Here is a 25,872-nt window from a genome sequence, read left to right on the forward strand (position 1 = left end):
CATCCCCTGCCTACAATGGAGGGTTTCCCTAGGTCCCTGCCTAGCAGTGGCAGTGGCCTCGACTGCTGGGCTGGCAGCAGGAGCCCCAGCAGAGCAGGCCCCAGGCCTCTGGGCTGCACCACTGTACAGCCACTGCTACTGTGGCATCCGTGCCCGCAGGCCACACACCTGGCAGGGCCTTGAGCTCCTTCCTGGGGTGCGCGGGCCCCAGCGCACTGTGGCTGGCATGGCCAGGCATGCATGTAAGGTCTACAAGAGAAGCCCAGAAGTGCCCGGCTGGAACTCGTGGTGCTAGAAGCGTGCAGCGCTGCTGCCCGTGGCTTCCTGAACTCCCCTGCGCCAGGGCCACTGCTCCAGCGCTTCTCAGTTGGCAAGAACCGGGTGAAAGCAGGGAGCTGGCAAAGAGCACCTTACATGGGAGGGCTCCTCCTCTCACTTGATCCCAACGGTCCAGTTGGCCTAACGGGAAAAATCTCCTTTCCTTGCCTCTCGCATTGTTTCTGGACAGCCATAGCTACAACATTGAGCTTGTGCTGCCATAACATGAAAGCAGCAAGATGGCAGTTGCTGAGGCTGTATTAAATCCAGGAGGGCTGAGAACTGCTGGTCTAGCTACATGCATGTGCAGGTATCCTACCTTCTGGGGCACGGGGCAGTTCCCAGGTTGCCACCACTGGAACTGCAAAGAGCACAGCAGAGCTAAGGCCACTTAGACAACCTCCCCCTCTTGTGAAATGCACCGAGGGCAGTGGGATAAAAAGGGACTCGCACTTTAAAAGCAGGTCTTGAAAGATCTTTTCTTCCCTCTCCCCATCCAGACCCCTGGAAATGCTAAGCCACACAAAGCCCAGTTCATTCCCCACTGGGCAGGCTGAGCAGACTGCAGTGGTCAGGGGTGAAGATGAGGAATTCCAGCTAGGCCCATCACCCTTGCCAGGTTCTGCTGGAGCCTGTGCTGTCATGTAGCACTTAGCACACCAGAGTCCTGAACCAGCATAGGTGCTCTATGATGCCACTGCACTGCCAAGAGCAAGCGGTTCCCTAAGCATCCTCCCCCAACCCCTCCTCCCCCACTTCCTCTGCACCACTCTTCTGGTGACAGGAGGAACAGATGAATTGCCCCAGGCTGAGACTGGAGCCTGCAACTCCCACTGGGCTTTGCATGACAATCAGGCTCTGGCATGACAATTGGGCTCTTGCGCCACAGCCTGGCACTTGTCCTCAACCCAGAAGTACCTAGGCTAAGAGCTCCTTGCTCGGCCTTTCCGATACCCCACAGCCAGGCCAGGCCGGCAAGTCCCTGTGATTCATTTGCTGGATACAACTGAGTGGATAGCACTTCCTTTTATTTCCAGTTCCTCTTGGACCCCTTCCTCCACTTTAAGTGCTTCTTAGCAAGATAATAACAATGAAGGGCAATGACATAGACCCCAGGATGAGCTGGGCCCAGAGGGCAGGGGACAGCTTACATTCCACGCTACGGGGACATGCCCCCGCTCAGTAGAAAAGTCACTGTACAAAGCTCCATATGGTACAAGGTTCTGTCTTTTTTTTTTTCTTTAAAAAATAAATTTACAGTTAGAGAGCATTTTGGTACAAAATATATACATTCTCGTGTAAGGTCTGGGAGAACCGGGGGGGAGGAACAGGGGGAGGGAAAGAGAGAGAGAGACCCTTAGCAGTGAAGGAAACAAGACCCTGAATATATATATATATATAGAGAGAGAGAGAGAGAGAGAGAGAGATGTAGAAAGAGACAGAGAGAGAAAGCAGGGGACAATCTCTGAGCAGACAGACAGAGAGAGCAGCTGTGAAGGCAAACAAAGATGCTCAGCAGAGACACAGGGTGGTTGCAGAGCCGGAAAAAATTATAGGAACAAGATGGAAGTGCAGGAAATCCTCCTTGAGACCCTCCAGCCCTGTGGTGACCTCCCAGCCAGGCAACCCCTGGTGCTGCCTCCTGTGAGGAGGAGGGAGACAGAGGTTTCCCCTTGGATCAGTCTCTGCAGCCCCCCAGGGGTTTTTAGCTGTAAACACAGCCCCTGCCCTCTCTTTGGAGCCACACCAGGAGAAGGGAGGGGGGAGGAGGGGAGAGGCGGCAACTGGCTTCACTGAGTGGATGGAGCCAGTTGCTGCTGTGGCAGTGGTGGGGACAGGGACCTAGGGATAAGAGGAACAGGGAGGGGGTATCAGGGAAAAAGCCGGGTCTCAAGGCAACGGGCTCAGACACCTGGGGCCTAAGAGCAGGAATTGGCTTTAGTTCCTTTAAAAGACATCCCAAGTGCCAGCCCTCTGAGACTCATAGCATTGGGTACAGGGCCCTGGGAGACCCTGCTCCTGGGTGGTCAGTGCAGGGAGACCAGCCTTCTCTGTCTGCCCCCATCCTGGGGTCACAGAGCAGTGGGAGGTAAATCAGGACGATCAGCTCCCTCCCCCCAGGTCTCTGGCCACTGTCTCTTCACCTCTGGTAGGCAGTGGTTGAGCCTTGGCTGGTCTGATCCTTAGCTTCGGCCTCCATCAAGAGGCTCCACACTGCGCCCCCACTCCATGGCCCTCATCCTGGGCTCTGTGGCACCACTCCATGGGTTCTGGGAAGAAGCTCCCCCCACCCCACTGCTCCTGCTGGCTGTAGCGTAGCCAGCCCCAGCATGCAGCTACCAGGCACCCCCAGTTCTAACACTGGCTTAAGAATCAGGAGCTATTCAAATCCACCTCTGCCAGGACCTCCCGGGGTGGGGGACACAGCCCCCAGCTTCCTTTCTTGACCAGGAGAGAGAATCTTCCCCCTGCCTCTTTCTTGTTTCAGTGAAAGCTGAGGCTCCTGCAATCATGCGACTCCAGGGGCTCAGGCTTTTCAGACAAAACACCAGTCAGCCCTGCTGTGCAGCTCAAGGGCTACAGCAGTGTCCAGAGCCATGGGACTGTCCAAATGGCTGAGATTTGTGCTGGGGAAACCCATCTCCTCTGGGCAGGAAGCTCAGATCAGAAGAGTCCATGGGGCTGAGCTGCTGAGACAGAAATTGGCTGGCACAAAGTAGAAGGTCACAGTTCTGTGGGGCAGGAGCAAGGAGCAGGAAGGGGGAGAACACACTGCAAAGAGAAGCCCAAGGTGTGGGGCAGGACGAGCCCCACCCCCAGCAGCTGCCTCAGGACAAGAAGGCTGGAGGGAGCTGGGCTTGTCTCACAAGCAGTGGGGGCTCCTGCTCCCAGCTATGTGGGTCTCATGTTCCCTTCCCCCGTGGTGACTCAACAGAACACGTGAAGGGATCTCCACAGCAGAAGCAAGAATGCACAGTTGTGCAGCCCAAGGGTGGGGAGGTCTGTACCTGCAGCCAGAGCCACATGGGGGGGCATGCTCTACTTCTCCCCCCAGAGGCCCACAGATGCCACCCATCTCAGGAGGGTCCCCCTTCTCCTTGCAAACACCTGGCATTTCCTCAGAGCTCCTGAGACAAGAGGGGTTGGGGGTCCCATGACCTTTAAGAGGCTGGGTGGCAGCACAAGGTCCCAGGGGAGGGGTGAGGGAGGGAAACAGAGCCAGGAAGAAGGGCACCATGCACAACTGTGGGAAAGAGAAGAGATAAATAAAGGGAGGGAGAACAGGGGCTGGGGGGGGGGGGGGGAAGGGGTACAGTGCCCCCTCCACCCCCTGGGGCAGGGGAAGAGGCCAGAATACAAGCACCCCCCAACTACGTGCTGTCCCCAGCTCCCGCCCACTCATTGGCACCACTCACAGGGGGCAGCCTCTCGTGCCCACGCCAGCGTGACACGGTACTGCACCCCTGCAGAGACCAGGCACCACCCCCACCCCTCCCAACAGGGGAGGGGCACGCACCTACAGTTCAACAGATCCCGTAAACCCAGGCGGGCCGCGCCAGGCCAAGGATGCCGCAGCACCATGCCTGCTCCAGCCCCTGGCACCAAGGGGCACATGGCCAAAGTGCTTCAGTGTGGCAGGGCAGGGCTGTGCCAGCGCCCCCCACTGGGGCAGCAGGACCCCATGGCTCTCACTGGCTGCTCGGCTCCAGCTTGTAGGAGAGCTCGAAGAGCAAGTTCTGATTGTCGATCACCTGGAATTGGCGCACGTAGGCCTTGGTCTGCAGCTGGCTGGGCGACGACTCCATCTCCAGGCCTGTGGGGGAAGAAGGGTTCAGGATCCAGGGGAACAGACCCCAAGAGTTCAGGAACCCAGAGCCACCAGCAGCCCCCTGCAGCTGGGAACAGAAGTTGCTGGCTGACTCTGCCCCAGAAATCAGCCCTGCCAGCTGGGGAGGGCTCCCTGAGAATGGGACCAATCAAGCTGGTCTGGGTGATGTCACCTGCAAAGAGTCACCACTCAGGGGCAAGTGTTTTGCCAGCTTCTGGTTGGTCTTTTGCCTCTAACCCTGTTGCCCCAGAGCTGTCCTGTTAGCTGCAGCCTGTCTGACAGCTTGGACAGCACACGGCAGGTTTAACCAGTGTAATACCATCAGTTTTGAACATCGATGAGGGTTACCCCACTGCCGGGGTAGACAGATGGTCAACCAGCCACCAGACATCACCAGGTAGACACTATTACAACATCTCACCACTAGGAAGCAGCAGACTAGTTTGTTTGCCTTGCAAACACTGCTCCTCAAGGATAAACTGTGGACATGCAACACCTACACAGATGGACCTTATCCAGGTATAGTTTTACCCTTAATTTTTCCTGAAGTAACTGTGCACCATATGTGACTGAGTTACCCTGGGGAAGGGCTATATCTCATATGCCTGCTCCTGTTTTACACCAGAGCCAAGTCCAGTTAAATGGGTGTGAATGTCCCCTGAGTTAGTCTCTAGGCAGGGGATGCTCATACTCACAGAGGGGCCGGCTCCGGTATTTCCTGATTGTCCTCACTTTCTCAGCTATTGAGTGCTGTGGGGGTGGGAAACAAATAAGTAATTATTGCGGTGGGCTCCAATACAAGCCTTACCTGGGCTATCCTGCCAGAGCCAAGCAGGATCCACACTGACCAGATGTGTGGGCCCCTGACAGGTGACTGCAGAATCCAGAGCTCCCACCCCAGTTGCTGTAAGCACAGAGCCCTGCAGTTCCTGGCATTGTCCACAGGCCATCAGGCCCCATGAGGGCAGATAACAACCCCTTTCAGCCATGACCAGCTGGGAAAACCCGTTGTCCTGGCCACAACAGAGTATCTGGGGGAAGGGCTGCCATGTACACTGGGCCTGTGCCCTGCCTGGCACAGCAGATCAGGCTGGCATGACTGCACCCCAGATGTTCAACAACATCTGCTCAGCATCTTCCCTAACCAACACATGCAGCTACACGCCAGCAGACGGCACCACACGCCCTACTAGGGACACACACCTGCATGGTGGATGGAGGGTATTTGAAGAAGCCCCTGTGAACCAGGAGGGCTGGTTTGTTATGGCAGAACCCACAATTCCTTTCCATGGCCTGGTGTGGAGTGGCATCATAGTGCCACTGACAGGAAATCCCTGTATCCTTTAGAGAGAGACACCCAGCCCCTGGAGCTGAGTTAGCAGGATTTGGGCACCACCCTGGGGTGTATACAGGTGGAAGGGGGTCAGTAGTCCAATATCCCACTCAGACACCTCTGTAAGCCGAGAAGTAAAGGCAGACCCTAAGGCCCTTCCAAGTTCCTCCCCCCTCCCCAACCCATATACCAGGGACTATGAAGCAGGCTGGGGGCAACCATGACTTTGGGGTGGGGGCAAGAACAGCTCAGTGGCTGGAAACTCTGTTGTACCTGCCATGCCAACCAGAGAGCAGAGGCAAGCAGGGGAACCAGGTGGGAGGCAGGGTCCCACTCACTCCAGGCCAGGCCATGGCAGGCAGGGATGGTTTTTGCCCTCAACTCCATGCACAAAGCTGAGAGCCTGGGGGGAGAGGGGGAAGAAACTTTGGGGTGCAGGGGGGATGCCAGCTGGAAGGTCCATGCCAAGGACTGGTCCCATGGTGCAGGGAGCCCTGAGCACTGGCCAGGCAGGACAGTGATCCCCAGCACATGCTTTGCACCGGAGGACACCATGGTGCAAGGGGCAGGAGCAGCTCTCAGAGCTGTACTTCACCAGCCTGGGCAGGTATGGCCAGGCTCCAGCATCAGCCCCTGCCCCCACCATGACTGGCTGAGCCCTGTCCAGGCATGCAGTGCCATCTGGCATGAGATGAGGGGGCATTTTTCCACATATTGCATTCAGCTGGCCTAGACCGCCCCCACTGCCTGCACTGTGAGTGGGGGCAGAGCCTCCCTCAGTCTCCCCTCCACACACACAGCAGAAGGAGGGAATTCAGCTTTCAGGAGCACTGCCCTCAATCTGGAGCCACTCGTTTTATGCCAGCAAGGAGCTTGGTCCAAGATGTAGGACGTGAGGATGGCCACCCCGCGGGGAGAGAAAGTGGGACAGAGTGATTGGGGGCAGAAGGTCCCAGGGGCCCACGCTAGGCTGCCTACCCCTCCTCCCCACCAGGCAGGCTCTAGCATGAGTGCTGAGCTCCTGGCGTGGCTGCCTGTTGCGCAGTGTGCCACCTGCCTGCCACGGCCCCCTGCTGCCAGTTGCTATGGAGAGCAAGTGGCGTTACCACAGAGACGCTTGCTCCCCAAAGCTACATGCAACCCCCTCACTTGGCTCCTTGCACCTGTACCATGGCCCCACTAAGCCATAGGGGCCCAGAGAGCACTCCCAGGGTGATGCAGGGAAGAGGCTGTGACCCTTGGGTCAGCTCTCAAAGGCAGAGCTCAGCGCCCCATGCATCTGGGGTCACAGCAGCTCCCCCAGTCAGGCCCCAAACCCTCAAGCCCAGCCTTGGAGCAGCCAGAGCTGAGGGCAGCTGCATACACAGAGCCAGGCTAGAGTCCAGCACTGGGGCTCCAGGTCAAAGCAGGGCCAGAAATGGCTGGGGTGAAGGTAACTCAGACCTTATCCTATAGCCAGGTTCCTGACCTTCAGGCTGCCCCAAGACCCCAGGCCCAGTCACTGGCCAACTCAGCTACTGACCTGCCATGTGACCTTGGGCAATGCCCCTCTTCTCTCTGTGCCTCAGCTTCCGTTTGTGCAGTCTGCCAGCTGTCTGGGATAGGGGCGGTCTCTCACCCCAGGATCAAGCAACACCCAAGATGTCAGCTGGCGGCCTCTAGATGCTACCATAACAGACATAATACAGCAGAAGATCCTTGCCCAGGAAGAGCCAAGACTAGAATCCAGGTGTCCTGGCACCTATGCTCTGAACAGGAGATTGCAGGGTTGCTGGAGGGGGAGAGTAAAACCTAGGCTACTGGATAAATCCCTTACAGAGAAGAGACCAGCTGAAGACAGTCATGCCAGGAGTCTGGTTCGTTTGAGGGCCATGGATGGACCTCAGGGCAGGTAGTGCCAAGGCTTGGAAGGACTCACCAGTTTTTCAATATTGACTAGTCCGTCCAGGAGGGTCTTGCTGCCTTCATGCAAAAATGTCAGGTCTGGGAAGCAAAGGAACAGGGGGAGATGAGCAGAGGAGGGAAATACACCCCTCATGCCAGGCTGCCCCAGGCCAGTGGCTGACACTCGCACCCCACCCACTGCACTGGGGCACAGGGTAACACCCAGAAGCCGTACTGCAAACAGGGCAGGATCCAGACCCAGGCAGGTGCTCACATATTGCAGGATGCATGGACATCCACTGCAGCACTTGAACTCAGCCCTAGGGGTGACAGGAATACTTGTGCATCCTCAGCACTGAAATGCAACTGCTTCTGGGGAGCAGCGTGGCAGCTGACTAAGAGTATGGTGCAGACTGGAAATATCCCATTGTTCAGTCGCACACCTGGGAAGAAGTCTCAACATGGCCCCTGCTTTAATCAGTAGGCTGTACACCCCTGGGGGACCAAGATTTAGTCACCAGGGCCCTCAGCTGTGGGGACCACTGCCACCTGGGAGAAGGAGCTCATCAGGGGAGGGGCGGAAGTCGCTGTGCAGTGCTCACCTTTTAGGATGAGGGGGACGAAGGGGATGATGGGTGGCTTCATCTTGGTGAGGACCTCCCGATATGTTTTGTGGTTCCGGCAGGGGTCCTGCATGGAAGGGGGAGCATAGGTCAGGGAGGGTCCAGACCAGGTAAGCCCCTCATGAGACCATCCATGGGGCTGGGCTTTGCACTGCAGAGGGAGCTGGGTCTGGGCCACTGAGTCAGGTACCCCCATGCAAGCCCCTTGTGCAACACACCACCCTGGTGTGAAGCATTACTCATGTTGGCCTGGCCCTCTGTGGGGCTGGCTGAGTGTGATGAACATGCTGCACTGGGCCAGTGGCTCAGGCCCACAGCACCAAGCTGATCTAACTCTCCACGTGATGGGAACTCTGAGATGCACCCACATGGAGCCGCTGGGCAGATGGATGACCTGGACCCCACATATGGCAAACCTCAGGGCTTGGGGATAGATCCCATTTGAGGACTGTGAATCTAAAGCCTATGGTGAGGGAGCAGGTGGGAGAGACATGTAAGAACTGAATGCAAAGTTCAGGGTGATGAGGTAACCTGTGGCACTCCCACCCCTGCAGAGACAGGCCAAGCTGGGATGGACATGAGGGGGGAGCGGTGCTAGGCTAGGGCTGAGAGCAGTTCAGCCAGACAGTAGAGTAGCACCTGTGGGGGCAGCTGCAGCAGGGCTCACGTGGCACAAGCCCCTGCCAGAGAGCTGGCAAGCTGGTCACTGTGTCTGTACTTACCGTCCCCTTCCTGCCCGCTACCAAGGGGAGGCAGGGTGCAGGGCTACAGGTTGCATCAACCAGCAGGGGGGAGGGAAGGGAGGAGTGAGAGGGCTGACCTGCCAGCTTCTGCCCCCACCACAGCCTTGGGGGCTGATGATTAACCCGAGCAGAGATACCTACTGGGAAATGCCCAGGTGGTGACAGACCCCGGAGCAAGACAGGGGGTGCCAGGCCACCCGTCCAGAGTAGACTATGCCAGATTCCAGCAGAGCAGCAAAGAAGGGACATCTCTCCGCCATCCCAGAGCCCCCTTCCTGCCCTGCACGCATGTCATGGGTCTGGAGGGACCTGGCTGCTGAGATGGACCCCACAGAGTTCCCCTACCAGCACATATGGCACAAGGTGGCCAGCAGCAGCCCAAGGTGGAGCCAGCTGTACACTCCCCCAACCCCAACTCAACACCCTGAACCCAGGGCTGGGTCCTACCGTGAGATTCTCAAACTTCCGGAACAAGTTCTTGAATTTGCCAGGGAGCTTCTGGAAAGACAAATGAGCCATGAGTCCCTCCCCAGCCATGCCACTGATGCATCCCCTTCAGCTGGGGATCCTGCATGCAATCCACGTGTGACTCAGGGCCCTGTGCCCCATACTCGTGCCAACTCATGGGCGTGCCTTTTATGCTTCTGCTTGGTTCATAATGGTTGGCTCTATTTTATTATTATATTTGTATTTCTGTTATTTTTGCCTAAATTTATTTATATTATGGTTGTATGTTTTCATGTTGTTTCCAGGAGCAATGATTTCAGTCAGAATCCTTAATAAAACTGAACTGAATCTGCTTCTGCCTGGGAGAACTGCATGTCTCAGAAGGCCCTTGCTCAAATCCATGAGAGCAGCCAGGGGGCTCAGACCTGGCAGCACAGGCCACAGCAGGGCCTCTGGTGCCCAGGAAGGAGGAAGGGGTGGCAGGTGCTGGGGCTCAGGAGTGTTCTGCTCATCCCCTTGCACAGCTGCCTGGCATTGCTCATGCATGGATCTCTCCTGTGCTGGGGGTGCCTGAGGGGCTCTGCCCTCTCTCTGGTGGGAGGGGCCCCTTTGATGATTTCCTCTGGTTGTTATTTAGGCACGGGAAGAAGACGACAAAGAGCAATCAAGGGGTATAAGGTGGGAGCTGCAGGCTTTTTAGATGTGCAAGGAACCATCTCCTCCAGCACTGGGGCAGAGTGCGATGGCAAAGGCATCACACATGCAAGCGAATCTGCAGGGGTGAATTCTAGGAGGCAGAAGAGGGTGAGCTTAGGCCAAGCTCTGGGGTTCAAGCCAGGTCTTTGGGTAAGGGCAGCTGGCAAAGGCTTGGGGGAAGTGGCTGAGACCTCGATTTTAACCACATGTGGAATACAGCAGCACAGTGCCCCCTCAATTGACAGGCAGGTGCCCTGGGGCTAGAGATTCTGAGGGGACAGCACCCCTTATAGCACTAGGACTAGCAACGACAGTGAGAGGGCAGTACTCCCTATTACAGTGATTCTCAACCAGCATGCCAGGGCACCGTAGGGTGCCATAAGAGCTTCTGAAGGGTGTTGTGAGCTGTGAAAAGATAAGTGCAGGCTCATCCCTGCCTAGCCCCACTGCAAAGAGGCAAGCACTGTAATAAATCAGTTAGATATTGATACTGGGTGCTGCTTAATTCACTAGTTATGGAGGAGACCTTGAGTCAAAGGAAGGGTGCCTCAAATCTTAAAAGGTTGAGAACCACTGCCCTACTGTGTGTGTGCACATCTTGGAAACCCTGACACTCCCCAACCCTAGTCCTAAGAACAGCCCAGCCCAGCCCAGCCCAGCCCCTTCCCTTACCTCCCAGGTGAGGCGCAGCCTGCTGACAGCCGCGTTGTTCAGCCCAATTACCACAGCATAGAACGACAGCATGTCCTGGTTCTGCTTGCATCTGTGGACACAGAGCAAGGGGCTCAGCATGTGGTCATGAAAGGGTTAGACAGAGCCCCAGGGTGGTTATGTGACTGGCTGGCTGGCAGCCTCCAAGCCATGGTCTGCACTGAGCCAGATCCAGGGCACCAGTTCTATCAGGCTCTGGGAAAGTGGGGTAACCCCTCCCTGTCCCAAAGCACTTGACCTGACATCAAACAAGGGCCCCCCGGTCCCTCCTCCCGCAGCATCAGTTCAGCCCAGCGCACAAGCTCATGCCTGACCTGGTGTGCAGAGACAGCTCCCTTGCTGTTACCAGAGCCACTGAAGGTGTCATGATCGCAAGCTGTCAGCATGTGTTAGAGACAATAGTGGGCACCTGGCATCATGCAGCCAAGGCTCCACCAGGGCGGGGGTTGGGCTTGGCAGGGAGGTGTTGGGGGGGGGGGGGGTGTTGTTCCCACTATAGGGACCCAGGAAACAGAGGAGGTCAGCGATAGTGGGCAGTCCCAGAACCAGGCCCCCTGCACATCTCAGGGGCTTGGAGCACTGCAGTACAAACCAGATTAGCTCAGGGCTTGGGGAAGGGGCTGTGGAGTTGGGCACTGGGAACCCTGCCTCTGGGGCCTGCTTTCTTAGGAAAGGGCTGAGTTTCTAGTGGCTGGTCATACCCAGCAGCCCACACCCAGTCACCAAGCCCAAGGGTTTGGGCTCTGAGTCCCATTCCCTGAGGCCCCATCAACCAAGGAAGCTCATGCTGTGCTTGGTATCAAAGCAACTGCACCAGGCTCATGGAATGAGCCACAAAGTCACCACTTCCCAACCTAGATGTGGCTTGTGGGTGGCCACAAACAGGACATGAGTCAGGGGCTGACAGCAGCCCCAGAGGTGGGAGGAGCCTCCAGCTTCACCTGCCCACCCCAGGGCCAGAGAAGCCATGGCCAGGTGGCCCACCAAATTCGTGGATGACACCGAGCTGTGGGGAGTAGCAGATATGCTGGAGGGTAGGGCTAGGATTCATAGTGACCTTGACAAATTGGAGGACTGGGCCAAAAGAAATCTCATGAGGTTCAACAAGGACAAGTGCAAAGTCCTGCACTTAGGATGGAAGAATCCCATGCACCGGTACAGGCTTGGGACCAACTGGCTAAGCAGCAGCTCTGCAGAAAAGGACCTAGGGGTTACAGTGGACAATAAGATGGACATGAGTCAACAGAAAGCTAACAGCAAGAAGGATAATGGCATACTGGGCTACATTAGTAGGAGAGCTGTCAGCAGATTGAGGGAAGGAATTATTCCCCTCTATTCAGCACTGGTTTGGCCACATCTGGAGTAGTGTCCAGTTTTGGGCTCCCCACTATAGAAGTGTTGTGGACAAGTTGGATAGAGTCCAGGGCAGGACAAAGAAAATGGGTTGGGGGGGGGGGGGGGCACATGACTTATGAGGGATTTGATAGCAGCCTTTAACTACCTGAAGATGGGTTCCAAAGAGGATGGAGCTAGGCTGTTCTCAGTGGTGGCAAATGATAGAACAAGGAGAAATGGTCTCAAGTTACAGTAAGGGAGGTTTAGGTTGGATATCAGGAAAAACTCTTTTACTAGGAGGTTGGTGAAGCATTGGAATGGGTTACCTAGAGAGGTTGTGGAATCTCCATTCTTGGAGGTTTTGAAGGCCTGGCTCAACAAAGCTTTGGCTGGAATGATCCAGTTGGGAATGGTCCTGCTTTGAGCAGGGTGCTGGACTAGATCAGCGCTTCTCAACCTTTTGCACCTTATGCCCCACCTACGTAAGGTCAAAAAATCCTGGTCCCACTGCTCAATGGGGGGGGGGGGGGGGGAGGGGCAAGCAATCAACGTGTGCAAAAGTGAAACCGGAAGTCCCAAGTCCCACCTAGAGGACTTTCACGTTCCACCAGTGGGAGGTGTCCCACCGGTTGAGAAACCCTGAACTACATGACCTCCTGAGGTCCCTTCCAACCCTCATTTTCTATGATTCTATGACAGGGAGTGCCCAGGAAGAGGACTGATGACACCTTTGGGAATAGGACCAGCTTGGGAGCAGGTACCCTCTCCTGGGAGGGGTACAAGGCTTGTACAGGTGAACAAGGGATGGAGGGGGATAGGTGCGGGTGGATATCTATATTGCGAGAACAGGCATGGGGGTGTGGATAGAGAGAGGCAGGGAAGGAGGGCAGGTACATATGGGAGTCAGCACATGGATCAGAGCACTCTGTTGCCAGCTCCTGAGGAACAGGGCCCATCCTGCTAGTGCCTTTCTAACCGGCTAACATGAGGGAAAGCACCAGTGTCCACAGCCACCAGCACCTCCCATACCTGCCTCTGGGTTCCAGAGACGCAGCCCCATGCATACCCCACTGCTGCCCCCCATGCAGGGCCCTCTGGGAGCTGGCAGAGGGGAAAATGCCAGGTGGGGTGGTGCTCACATGGCTGCAATCTTGACAAACTTCTTGAGCAGGTGGGCACGCTTGCCCAGGGCTTCACAGAGCAGGATCTCAGTAGCTACCCAGTGCTGTACCTCGCTGCAGCGCTGCAGCATCAGCTCCAGGTTGGCTGTCTCCCGCCGTCCCCGCTCCCCATGGAAGACGTAGTCCACAAACTCCAACTGTGCACACAGGGGACAGAGACATGGTCAGCACCCACTGCACTGGGGCACCTGCCCCCACTTCCGCAGCCCTCTCCTCACTGCCAAAGACCAGCCCTGCCCCCCGTCCCACCCCACCCACTTATGGAGCATGTCAGGTGGGGAAGAATCCCTAGATCATTTCATCAGCCCTCATGGCTGCCATGGACTGGGCCTTTTCAGCTGGAGGCCCGAAGGCATCTCCCACCAAGCTGGATCTGAAGCCCTCAAGAGATGGGGGAGCTGTCCCTGCCCCATAAGCTGCTCCCCCAAGCCAGCCATTCTTGCTAGATTCTAACCAGAACACATCTGGATCCAGCCTCACACCATTGGTGCTCAGTCTTTCACTGTAAGGAGAAAAGTCTGTTCATACTCCATCTTTTCTATCAAGCGGTTTATAGAGGATGGAGGTATTCATGCATGCCCTGTTTCTCCTTTTCACTCAATACAAGGATCCCACAAGGAGGCTGTTTGCATTCAAAGAAAAGCCCATCCCCCTGCCCCAGCTCCACCAACATGCCTCCACCTGCCTAGAAGCTACTAGCAACCCCGCAACACATGGATCTCTTGGCTGGGGAGAATCATGAAAGCCTCACTTAGGTCTGTGCCCTCCCGCCTTTTAAGGTGGAGGCCTGCCAAACTCATGGCACACATAGGCCAACCAGTCCTGCCTGGGCAAGAAGAAGGTAGTGCCAGCAACCAGGAGCAGGAAGGCTGCCGAACTTTGTGGGCTGCCCTCACCTCATGGATGCAACGGAAGAGCTCCCAGTGAAAGGCTGTCAGGTGGTTGGCAATGTCTTCGGCCTCCACACGGTGGATCTCCGTGTCTCCCGGCGACACCTGGATCTCTTCGGGTAGTGGGACCTATGGGAGGGAACTGCCATGAGGCCATGACCTGCAGGCAGTCACCCTGCCTGCCCAGCATCCCCCCCACTCTGGCCACACAATGACAAGTCAGCAGTGGGGTCAGGCACCTAAAGGCTGCTGAATCTCTAGCCCACTGTGCTCAGGGTGCAGTTGAAGACAGGGCTTTTGTCTCCCCTTCACAGTGAACTAGAACCAGGATGAAACAACAGGAGGTGTAAAGAAGGCAGAGCTGCTCAACAGCTACTTGGCCTCAGTCTTTGCAAAAAACTTAAGTTGCAACCAGATAGCTAATAAGGATTATTTAGATAAGGAGTGGAGGTGGGAGGATGGGGGCAGGAGAACCACATTCCAAGGGTTGAGAGACTGAGAGGCTGTCAGAGAGCTTTGGATGGGTCTGTATGAATTCAAGTCAGGACAGTCTGATGATGAACTTCACCCCAGGGTACTAAAGGAACTGCCTGAGAAGATTTTTAAGACCTTGCAAATATTTATGAAGTTGTGGGAGAATGATGGGGTAGTAAATAACTGGAAAAGGCCATTATAATATTCCTCTTTAAAAAAGGCAAAAAGGAGAACCTAGGAAATTACGGTCAGGTCAGCCTCACCTCAATACCTGGGAAGTTACTGGAGCATATCATAAGGAAGTCCATCTCCAAATATCAGGAGAAGGAAAGGCTGATCAGAAGGAGCCAGCATGAATTTACTAAGGACAAATCATGCCAAACAAACCTGATCTCAATCTTCAACAAAATAATTAGTTGGGTGAATGAAGGGAATGCAGTGACATATTGCATCTGGACTTCAGTAAAGCCTTAGACAAAATCCTACATGACCTCTTCTCATAAACAAATTTGAGAAATGTAGACTAGATAAAACTATTATAAGGTGGATAGACAACTGGCTTAATATCTGCAAGCAAAGGGTAATTATAAACGGATCCACGTCACAGGTTTCCCATGGAGTCTCACAGGGGTCTGTCCTGGGCCCAGTGCTGTCCAATGTGTTTATTAAGGATTTGGGTGGTGGCATAGAAAGCTTCTTGTGCAAGTTTGCAGACAACACAAAACTGGGAAGAATTCTGAACACGCTGGAGGAAAGGAGCACAATTCAGAAGGGATAGATTGGAAAACTGGGCTAGAGCCAAGAGGATGAAATTCAATGCTGAAAAATGCAAGGTGCAACACCTCAGGAAGAATAATCAGAAACACAAATACAAGGGTGGCATCTGGCTGGATGGCAGCACTACAGAGAAGGATCTAAGTCTTGGTGGGTCGCAGACTCAATATGAGTCTCAGTGTGATACAGCTGCGCAAAAGATGAATATGTTTCTGGCCTATATCAATAGCATAATCAAGTGCAAGACATGAGAGGTGATAGTACCTCTTTACTGGGTACTGGTTAGGCCTCATCTAGAGCTGCCATAAAGAAGAGGGAGAACACGTTTTCCATTGCTGTAGAGAGCAAGACAAGGACCAATGGCTTGAGGCTGCAGCAGAGTAGGTTTAGACTGGCTATCAGGAAGAACCATCATCATTGTTAGACAGTGAAGCAGTGGAACAGATTGCCTAGGGAAGTTGTGGAATCTGTCACTGAAGGTTTTCAAGAAGAGGTTGGATAAGCACTGGTCGGAGATGATCTAGGCATATCTATGCCTGGAGGGCTCTTACAGGTGGACTGCTGGGAGATAATGAGAAGAGCTCTGCCACCTAAAGCAAATGGATATTGCTCAAAAGCAGGAGAACAAAGCAGATCTTCACACCCGACTTATGAAAGAAAATTAAAGAAGCTGGGGATAAGTTAGTGGAGGGGATACAGAAAGGGAAGTTCTGGCTGTCCAGTCAGAGGGTGTGATGGGGGAAGTTGTGCTTGCTGTCCCCAAATTACAAAGCAGAATGGAGTGTTTGTTTTTCTTCCCCCCAAGGTTCTGGGCTTTGCTGGTTGCCACCTGGGGCCAGGAAGGAATTTTTTCCCTTTCTGTGTGATATTGGTATCTGGGGGGTTTTCTGCCTTCCCCAGAAGGTTGCAGCCAAGGCTGAGGACTTAGATTGGGGTGTACCAATACTTCTACTGGGACTGAAATCCAGAAGTTCCCGACTAGAAGGTCTTGCTGGGGTCAGACCAATTACCGTATTTGTGATCAGGAAAGAATTTCACCCCATGGCCAGGTGGCTATGGACGGTGAGGGTTTTGCCTTCCTCCGTAGTGAGGGCATGTCTTCTTCCCTGGACTCTCAAGTATATTTTAACAACTCATGCAGCTGCAGGACACTGACTAGATTCATCCCCCTGCTTTACCTGTGGCAGGTTAGGGTGCTTTTGGTGTCTTTGGGCAATATGACTTGTCATTGTGTGACAGTTTGTGTAGTTTTAGGACTCAGGTAGACAAGGACTTGCTTGGGATGATTTAGATGAGGATGATCCTGCCTTGAGCAGGGGTTGAATTAGATGTCCTCTGAAGGTCCCTTCTAGCCCTACAATTCTGTGATTTTAACACCCAGCCCCCAGAGCTGGCAGGAAACCCTGTGTGGGTGGGAGGAAGACAGGATAGATGGGGGTAAGCAGGCAATGCTGCTCTTCTGCCTGCCCATCAGGGAGGACAACCCTGGCCTGTCCCAGACAAGTGTCTGCTGGAAGAGGAGCACGGGGAAGGGAAACGAGGAGGATTTGGGCAGCCGGTGCCCCCAGCCCCATGGGAACTGAGAGTCTTCAGGGTGGTGCCCAGTTGAGGCTGTCTCATGTGGTCAGGTCCCAGACAGGGGAAATGGCTCTCAGATAGGAGAAGTGGCTGCAACTCCAGTGGCTGGGGGGAGTAGTAGATATGCTGGAAGGGAGGGCTAGGATTCAGAGAGACCTCGACAAATTGAAGGATTGGGCCAAAAGAAATCTCATGAGGTTCAACAAGGACAAGTGCAAAGTCCTGCACTTAGGACAGAACAATCCTATGCACCGGTACAGACTTGGGACCAACTGGCTAAGCAACAGCTCTGCAGAAAAGGACCTGGGGCTTACAGTGGACAATAAACTGGATATGAGTCAGCAGTGTGCCCTTGTTGCCAAGAAGGCTAACAGCATACTGGGCTGCATTAGTAGGAGTGCTCCCAGAAGATCAAGGAAAGTAATTATTCCCCTCTATTCAGATATGGTCTCATCAGTGCAGGAGTACCATGTCCAGTTTTGGGCCTCCCACTATAGAAAAGATGTGGACAAGTTGGAGTGAGTCTAACAGTGGGCAACAAAAATGGTTCAGGGGCTGAGACACATGACTTTTGAGAAGAGGCTGAGGGAACTGGGGTTATTTAGTCTGCAGAAAAGAAGACTGCTGGGGGATTTGATAACAGCTTTTAACTACCCAAAGGGTGGTTCCAAAGAGGATGGAGATAGACTATTCTCAGTGGTGACAGAACAAGGAGCAGTGGTCTCAAGTTGCAGCAAGGGAGGTTTAGGTTGGATACTAGGCAAAACTCTCTAGGAGTGTGGTGAAGCACTGGAATAGGTTACCTAGAGGGGTGGTGGAATCTCCATCCTTGGCAGTTTTTAAGGCCCAGCTCAACAAATCCCTGGCTAGAATGATCTAGTTGGGACTGGTCCTGCTTTGGACTAGATGACCTCCTAAGGTCCCTTCCAACCCTCATTTTCTATGATTCTATGATGTTGATCAGGCTGGCCCCCCAAGGAGCACCCTGAGCAAGCGTGTGAAGCCTGGTTCTCACCAGAGACTCGAAGGTTTCTTTAGTGCAGGCAAAGAGGTGACTGTTGATGCCGAGGGTGGTGAAGACACACTCCTCACTAGGCTGCAGCACGGCTTTCTCTGGGGTAAGACGGCAAAAGAGGGGTTACATTCACTCTAGCAGCAAGGCACTGGCTCCAGTTCAGCCCCCCAGCTTGTTGCCCCCCACCTCCACCAGCTGTATGGGGAGGGGAAGCTCTATAACCAGGGGCCCAGGTACTCCATGGCCTAGCTGCCCACAAGCAGGACAGCAGGTTTATGTGACTCTTCCCTCCCCCCTGGGATACACCCAGCTCCCTGCACCCTGCCAGCCCCAGAAGGGCACCAGACAGCCTTGGCCTAGTTTCAGGTTTGCAGAGTATCTAGGCAGACCCTGGGCAGGATGTTCCTCTGGCTGGGTTTGCACTGAAGGGGACAGGCAAGAGCCATGATGCCTAGGAGTCTTCAGGGGGCTGCCCACAGGGACTACCCCACCTGCCCCCAATGCTTCAACAGAAGCTGGTTCCCCAGCACCAGCTCTGGACAGCCCCTGCACATGTTCCCATCCAGTGCCTACCCTGGGGCATGCAAGTTGGTTGGCAAGAGGTAGTAGCTGTCTGGAGCCCAGAGAACAATGCAGAGCACCCAGGCTCTTGCAAATTCCCTCAGGCCAGGGACTCCAGACCACAAGTCTACAGCTACAACAGTGAGGCTGGTTTGGGCATTCAGGCAGAGTTGCTGTGCTAGCACCTCCTTGAAATGCCTGAATGTCACCCTCCCCAACCCCAGCAGGATCTGTGAGCTGCCCTGGACACCTCAGGTGTAAACCAGCCCCTGGGGATACCCAAGGCCAATGCACATGTGGTCCCCGTACTCCCTGCTTCCAACACCTCACTCACCTCCAGAGGATGCCACAGCTACCAGGATCAGGGCTTCCTCTCGGGTGCCCTGCTCCTCTGAATACTGAAGCTTCTCCGTCACTGAGGACAGGATGTCCTGAACCGAGGCAGACAGGCGGCTCCGGATGGTGACGTAGGAGTGGTCAGGCATGTACACCCGGCAGAAGACTGCAAGGAGAAAAGGGGGCCTGAGGAGGGCTGGGGACAGTAGAATCCCTGCACCCCAGAATGAAGGCAGGCCTGTGTGTCACGCTCCCGTCTGCTCAGCTGGCAGCTCGCCCAGCACCCTGGGCCTGCGCCCAGCTGTGCATGGAAATCAGCACAATGGCAACGTGCACGGGTGGCAGAGACGTCCCTCCATGGACACCAGCCACCCTCCATCAGGGAACAGGAGTTATATGCTTGTGCCTGTTGCCAAGAACAGGACAAAGCCCAGAAGTCCTGCCTTGTTTCCCTCTGCATCTTAGGGGGCAGGGGGACCCAAACTCAGGTTCCACACTGTGCTACTCCATATCACCTGTTGGTAAAATGCTGCCCCCATCCCTTCCCCATCCCACACTCACTCTCATCAGAGCCCCGAAAGGCCACCCGGGTCTGGAGGCAGGAGTCGATGCGACGAAAGTGCCTGAATAGCGGTTTCACCTGCTTGTTTGGGGGCTGTGTCTCCTCCGTCACCCTGCAACCAAGGGGACATGGGATTAAGGAAACAGGCAGAGCTGGGAGGAGCACAGGGCTCTGCTGGGGATGGGCCTGGAGGGCACCTTTGGCTTGGGTGTGGGCGATATCCTTGTAGGGGGTGCCTGCAGAGGTGAGAGATGAAGCCCTCGTGGCAGAGGGGGGTCTCATGAAGCCCCCTAGCCTGTGTCATTTTAGTTGCAATCTAGGACAGCCCAACAGTAAATCCTCGGTCTGTCAGAGCCCATTCAGGGGGGGCCTTTGGCAGGGATGGTTCTTCAGCAACCGAGGCAGGAGGGTGACCCTGTCCTGGCAACCAGCAGATCCCCTCCTGCATGACCCAGGGCCAGATGTAGCCTCCTGCAGGTGAGATAAATGGCACCCAGCACAACCAGCCAGATCCCTAGCTGTGTATGGTCCTTGAATAATGCTGGCTCAGGTTCCATTAACCCCAGAGAGGCCACACATCACTCACTTGAGCTCCACCGTCTCCACCAGCTGGTGCAATTTCAGGATCTCATCTTCCAGCTCATGGTAGAGGGAGGCATCTTTCATGATCAGTAGGTAAAGATCCTGAGGGGGGAGGACAAATGCATGGTGGCTCAGGGCTGCCTGGCCAGCCAGCCCCCCATTGCTTCAAGCCCCACCTCTACCCTGGCCTGTGACTATCCCAAGTCAGGGTGGGGGAATGACATCACCGTCCAGCCCTGCACTGGGGTAATGGGCCACCCCTGCTCAGTGCTGTGATTATGGGGGATGTTGTCCAAGCACATCAGAAGCCCCATATTCATGCTAGGGGATAAAGGGGATTGTCAGAAGTGCCCAATGCTCATGTCACAACAGGGGAAAATTTCCCAGAGATGGTGGTCTGGGGGAGAGGGGGAGGGGAGTCCCCACAGGCCAGGGCCCCGGGCACAGCAGTGAGGGGCTGGAAAAGGAAATCCATTTGGAAGAATCAGGCCACACCGTCAGCTGTGGGGAAGTCAGTGGGAGCCTGCAAGAGGCAACGGAGCAGTGTCTCAAGTGAAGCTAACTAGCCTGGCTGAGCCTCTACACTCCCACCCCCATGTCCACACACATGTGCTCACTCCCATGCACAGACAGACACACAAATATACATAACCTCAGGCATGGACGCACCTGTGTACATACCCCCATGCAGACACGCACACAAACACCCCATGTATACACCCCCATGTCTGCAGTTACAGAGCCACGCACATATGCCTATCCACATATGCATAAACACCCACATGTACACACCTATGTGAGCACATGCACACGCACACATGCACCTCTGCACTGAGCAAAAAGCAGGGATGAAGCAGATGCTCTCCCCTCCCCACCCCCACCCCCAGCTTAACTCCAGTGCAAAACAGACACAGGCCCAGGCTGATCAGGGCTGCAAGCCCCATGTCCCTCCCAAAGGTGAGTCTGGGGGAGCAATGCAAGCACCCTCCCCTGTCCCCTACACACCTTGATGACCTTGCCAGCGCTCTCATCCTCCTGCAGGATGCCCTTGAACGTCTCCAGGAAGTGCAGGAGGACGGTCAGGACAGCCTGTTTCCTCGGAAGCACCTCACCCTCTTCCCAGCAGGGTGCAGGGCTCCCTGACGCCATCAGGAAGGTGAGCACCAGGTTAAGGGAAAGCAGATGGAGGAACAAGGGTTGCAGGAGGTCATGGGGATCTGACAACATCCCACAGGCAAATGGGAAATGGGCATCCAGGTCTTCCCAGCTGGTACAGAGAGGGTAGATCCATGATGATGGGATGACCCCGGGGCTCAATGCCCAGCTTTGCCATGGGACAAATTGTCCTGATTCCCATTCCCTGCTGCTTCCTTGGCCTACCTAACTGGGGATTTCCATGGGATAGGATGCACTCCCTGCAGTGCTAAGGGAGCCTGCCGATGAGGCTGCTCCACACTGAAGCACCAATGGCCTCTGGGAGGGAACAGCATTACCTTCAACTGAGACCCTCCTCCATTCTACTCCCTCCTCTGCCGGGGGTAGTTTGTGCCAGGAGAGGGTGTGAGGTTATAAGCGAGAGGCACTGTGGGGCACGAGGCACTAGTATCTGCTCAAGGAGCAGGGGGCATTTCTCAAGTCAGGAATCATTTGATTGTTGTTGGCTGCAGGTAGCAAAGTCCACCCTGGGTTATCAGAGTTGCGCCCCTGCCCTGTGCCAGGCCCTGGCATGGGGCGTGTTCCTTTGTGGCATGCCTGTGCTCCCTAGTAGGGCTCAGTCCTGATCATGCTGGGATGTACTGTGCAGCCTGCACCCAGCTGGACCAGCCCGCTCAAAGCCCGGAGGGGGCCCTGCCTTCCTACTGCATTGTATTCAATTTTTCCTCCGGCTAGGAGCAAGCCACTGCTGACAGCCCAGGGCTTGCACAGAACCCCCTGGTAACAACCTAGTGTGCACAGAGCAGCCCCACCCTAACAGAGCAATGCTCCTAGCTTGCTCTCAGCTAAAGCCCACAGGCTCATTCTGGATCTACCAGCATACAGAGCATAGTGCCCAGCTGGAGACCCTACAATAACAAACCAGCATCTATCTGCACATCCATGAGGCAAATAAGACGGGCATTACAGTATTCCAGGTGTCAGGGTTATCTACAGCGCCAGGGAAAGGACAGGGAAGGGATGGGGGAGGTGTTTGAACTGAACATTACAAACTTTTTAGGGGTGGGGGGGGACAACACCTCCTGGTGCAAACACATGGCCATGCAAAGGTGCACAAGGGACAGGATCCAGGTCTCTAGTGTGCAAGGCAACATGGCGTCTTTGGGGTAAAGCAGAGACCCAAGATGGGGTGGGAAGTTCTATTTCTAGTGGACTGATTACAAGGCCAATCAGAAACACCTTTGCCCCCCACCCTGTCACCTGACTCTTGCCAGGCCCCTGGCATCATCCCCAAAGGATATTGGTGGTGCAGCTGCTGCAGGAATCGGTCGGTGGGCTGGAAGAGCGAGTGAGTGAGGATGATGTCATCCAGCAGCACCTCTAGGAGAGAGACAGGGGGGTCGGGTCAGGCTGGTGGCACACAGGGTGGTGAGGGGGGCAGGCACTCACTGCCTGGAGCGGCCTGGCTGCCCCGACCTGTTTGGTGCACAGAGTGACTCGCGCAAGGGCACATGCCGCTGAGCACCCAAACACAGCAATTATTGCATGAGTCACGGAGAATGAACGGCGCCACCCCCGTCCCCGCCAACTGCTATGGATTGGAGACATGTGCGCACATGCGTGTGCACACAAGTTGTGTGCAGAGGCTCTGTTTGCCACATTCCTGTGCCTAGGTTATTGACTTGCAGACCTCAGGCAGTACCATGGGGCAGAGCTGTTCATCTGGGTGCACCCTGGCCCTGGGGCTTAGCCCTGCTCACCAGCACTGATGGGGCTGGGAGAAGCATCCCCTCCACCCCCAACTTTGCTAAAGCCCATCTCCAAGCACTCCCTGGCGCAATTCCCCACCACAGGGAAGGTGAGGCAGGGTACAGCAAGGAAGGTCTTGCAACCACAGAAGGAATCCAGGAGTCCTGGCTTGGTGGCAGCAGCTCCAATCTGCAGCAGGAGGACCTGGAGGGCAGTGGGTACATCCCCAATACACCCATGCCTCCACTCCCTGCCTACAGGCCTCCAACCCATCCCAGAGGGGTCACTCTGGCAGGTACCCAGCCTTCAGACAGCAGCTGCAGACAGCAGGAAGCATCAGTGACACATCCCAGGCACGTCCCAGCCTGAGGAATGCTGGGACTCAAGTCCCCTGCCTGGTGTTTACAGGGCACACAGAGCGGACTCTGCTCCCTGACACAGCGGGGCCTGACCCTGACCCTGAATCCCTGCCTTCCCTCTCGCTCCCTCCTGCTCTGCCATGGGGCTGATCCGGGCACTTCTCTATGGAGGTGGGGGTAGTTGATGCCAGATGCGCCCTCCTCCCCTGCCCCCAGCCCCAGCCATGCCTCAGCCACATCTGGATCCAAGCATCACCCAGGGATCCCTGCAGATTAGGGGCCACTCCTGCAGCACCCCAGCTTCCAGCAAACTTCACTGACCCCTATTCCTATATAGAAACACCTAAAGCTCTTGGTGGACACTGCTTACCCTACTCCAGCACTTGTCCATCCCTTCCTTGCATGGAAATGCAGCCACCTCTGGGGTGGAACACAACCTCTGCTTAAGCCCTCATGCTTACAATACATTCTGTGGACTCTGGCAGGCACTCCACCCAGGCAGCATGGAGGGGGGGTTGCCTCAGTGGGGAGTGTGTGTGTGTGTGTGTGTGTGTGTGTGTGTGTGTGTGTGTGTGTGTGTGTGTGTGTGTGTGTGTGTTGGGGGGGAGAATCCTCAGGTTCCTGTCAAGATTAGCCAAGTCCTTTCTCTCAAAGGCAAATCCCATTGGCTTTGCCTCAGTGTCTGCAACTATAATCCCTGCTCGTGCTCCCGGCAGCAGCAGCACCAGACATCAAAAGCCAGCAGGACAGGAGTGTGGATGCCTGCCAGACAGGCACAGAGTCTGAGCAGGGTAATGACTTCAAAGAGGGGTGAGTGGAAGGTGGGGGACTGGGAGAGCCAATTCTACACCCCTGTAATTAGTGAGAGACATGGATACATTTACCCATGTGATGAGGTTTCACTCCGAGCTAGAAACCCCAAATAATAAATAGCCACAAACAGGGAGAGATCACGTCTGATCCCCACTCCCAAGCTGAAATGCCTCCACCCCTGGGGTGGAGCACAGCATCCAGATTTAACAGCAAGGTGCATGGTGTGGTACAAGGCTGGAAAGAAAAAACAAAAATAAAAAACAAAAACCCCAACAACAACCCTACGCAGGGGCCACTGATCCTCTCCCACACAGGAGCCAAAATGTGGTCACTTCTAGGGTGGAGCATGATTGTTGTCTCCCAGCGCACGGGACAGGATGTGAAGGCAAACATTGCCCCTGCTTGAGGCAGCAGGGAGGGACATGGGGCTAACTGAGGCAGGAAAACCCTGTTGGAGCAGCACAACTAGCAACCTGGCACTATTATCATTGTCTGTAATAAGCAGGGCTTAGCCAAAACCAGGATCCTCTCCTGCTGAGTCACACAGGGTCAGTCCCTGCCCTGCTGAGCTACTAAGGCAGAGGCTGGGAGGGGAAACTGAGGCAGGGGGGAAGGATCTCCCCATCCTCGCTCAAAAGATCAGTGGGGGGTGCTGGGAAAAGAACCCAGGAGTCCTAGCTCCTAGTTCTGATCCCTGAGCTGTGCTGCTACAGCCAATCAAATGGAGTCTCAGGGCCTCAACCCACCAGACTGTGCCACCTCTGGTGGCAGGATGGAGGATGGGAGTCACCTCCAAGGAGGATTATTCTGCACTGGTCCGGTCCTGTAGGGAGCAGACCAGGAAAGCCAAGGCTGCAACTGAACTCCAGCTAGCTTTGAGCATCAAGGACAATAAAAAGTCCTTTTTCAGATATGTGGGGAGCCGGAGGAAAAGCAGGGGCAATGTTGGACCCCTGCTGAACCAGATGGGGCAACTGACAACTGACGCCCAGGAAAAAGCCAAACTATTAAATAGGTACTTTGCGTCGGTCTTTCATCAGCCCCATGGGACGCCCGTGCCCGCTACAGGCCCGGGAAGTCCGGGTGAGGGTGATCCCCTGCCCTCCATTAATGCTGACTTTGTGAAGGAACATCTTGAGAAGCTGGATACCTTCAAGTCAGCCGGCCCTGACAATCTTCACCCCAGGGTACTCAAGGAGCTGGCGAACATCGTAACCCAGCCTCTAGCGCGGATCTTTGAAAACTCTTGGCGCTCTGGTGTAGTGCCCAAAGACTGGAAGAAGGCCAATGTGGTGCCTATCTTCAAGAAAGGGAGGAAAGTGGATCTGGCTAACTATAGGCCCATCAGCCTGACTTCTATCCCGGGGAAGATCTTAGAAAAGTTTATTAAGGAGGCCATCCTTAATGGACTGGCCGACGCCAACATCTTAAGGGATAGCCAGCACGGGTTTGTTGCGGGTAGGTCTTGCTTGACCAATCTCATTTCCTTCTACGACCAGGTGACCTATCACCTGGACAAGGGAGATGAGATTGATGTCATATATCTTGACTTCAAAAAAGCCTTCGATCTGGTGTCCCATGATCGTCTCTTGGAGAAACTGGCCAATTGTCGCCTTGGGTCCCCCACGATCCACTGGCTAGAAAATTGGCTCCGGGGTCAGACCCAGAGGGTAGTAATTGATGGAAGTCACTCATTGTGGTGTCCTGTGACCAGTGGGGTCCCCCAGGGCTCTGTCCTTGGACCCATACTGTTCAACATCTTCATTAATGATGTGGACACTGGAGTCAGAAGCGGACTGGCCAAGTTTGCCGATGACACCAAACTTTGGGGCAAAGCATCCACACCAGAAGACAGGCGGATGATCCAAGCTGACCTGGACAGGCTCAGCAAGTGGGCGGATGAGAATCTGATGGTGTTCAACGC

General features: G+C 55.1%; 1 protein-coding gene across 1 annotated transcript in view; it reads right to left on the bottom strand.

The window, feature by feature from the left end:
* Positions 1–1,329: 1,329 nt before the first annotated feature.
* The window catches only part of RAPGEFL1 (Rap guanine nucleotide exchange factor like 1), a 33,593-nt gene continuing 9,050 nt past the window's right edge, over positions 1,330–25,872 (bottom strand). Inside the window, exons 2-15 of the mRNA XM_059726969.1 lie at positions 22,329–22,407; positions 20,878–21,028; positions 19,877–19,974; positions 19,290–19,402; positions 18,727–18,894; positions 17,832–17,929; positions 13,997–14,119; positions 13,059–13,237; positions 10,546–10,636; positions 9,178–9,228; positions 7,967–8,054; positions 7,399–7,463; positions 4,843–4,897; positions 1,330–4,132 (exon numbers count right to left, since the gene is read on the bottom strand). Of these exons, the coding sequence (XP_059582952.1) occupies positions 4,008–4,132; positions 4,843–4,897; positions 7,399–7,463; positions 7,967–8,054; positions 9,178–9,228; positions 10,546–10,636; positions 13,059–13,237; positions 13,997–14,119; positions 17,832–17,929; positions 18,727–18,894; positions 19,290–19,402; positions 19,877–19,974; positions 20,878–21,028; positions 22,329–22,407 (1,484 nt within the window). The 3' untranslated portion in view covers positions 1,330–4,007. The remainder of the gene's footprint in view (positions 4,133–4,842; positions 4,898–7,398; positions 7,464–7,966; positions 8,055–9,177; positions 9,229–10,545; positions 10,637–13,058; positions 13,238–13,996; positions 14,120–17,831; positions 17,930–18,726; positions 18,895–19,289; positions 19,403–19,876; positions 19,975–20,877; positions 21,029–22,328; positions 22,408–25,872) is intronic.

Source organism: Alligator mississippiensis, chromosome 4 (genome assembly GCF_030867095.1).
Source record: "Alligator mississippiensis isolate rAllMis1 chromosome 4, rAllMis1, whole genome shotgun sequence".
NCBI lineage: Eukaryota > Metazoa > Chordata > Crocodylia > Alligatoridae > Alligator > Alligator mississippiensis.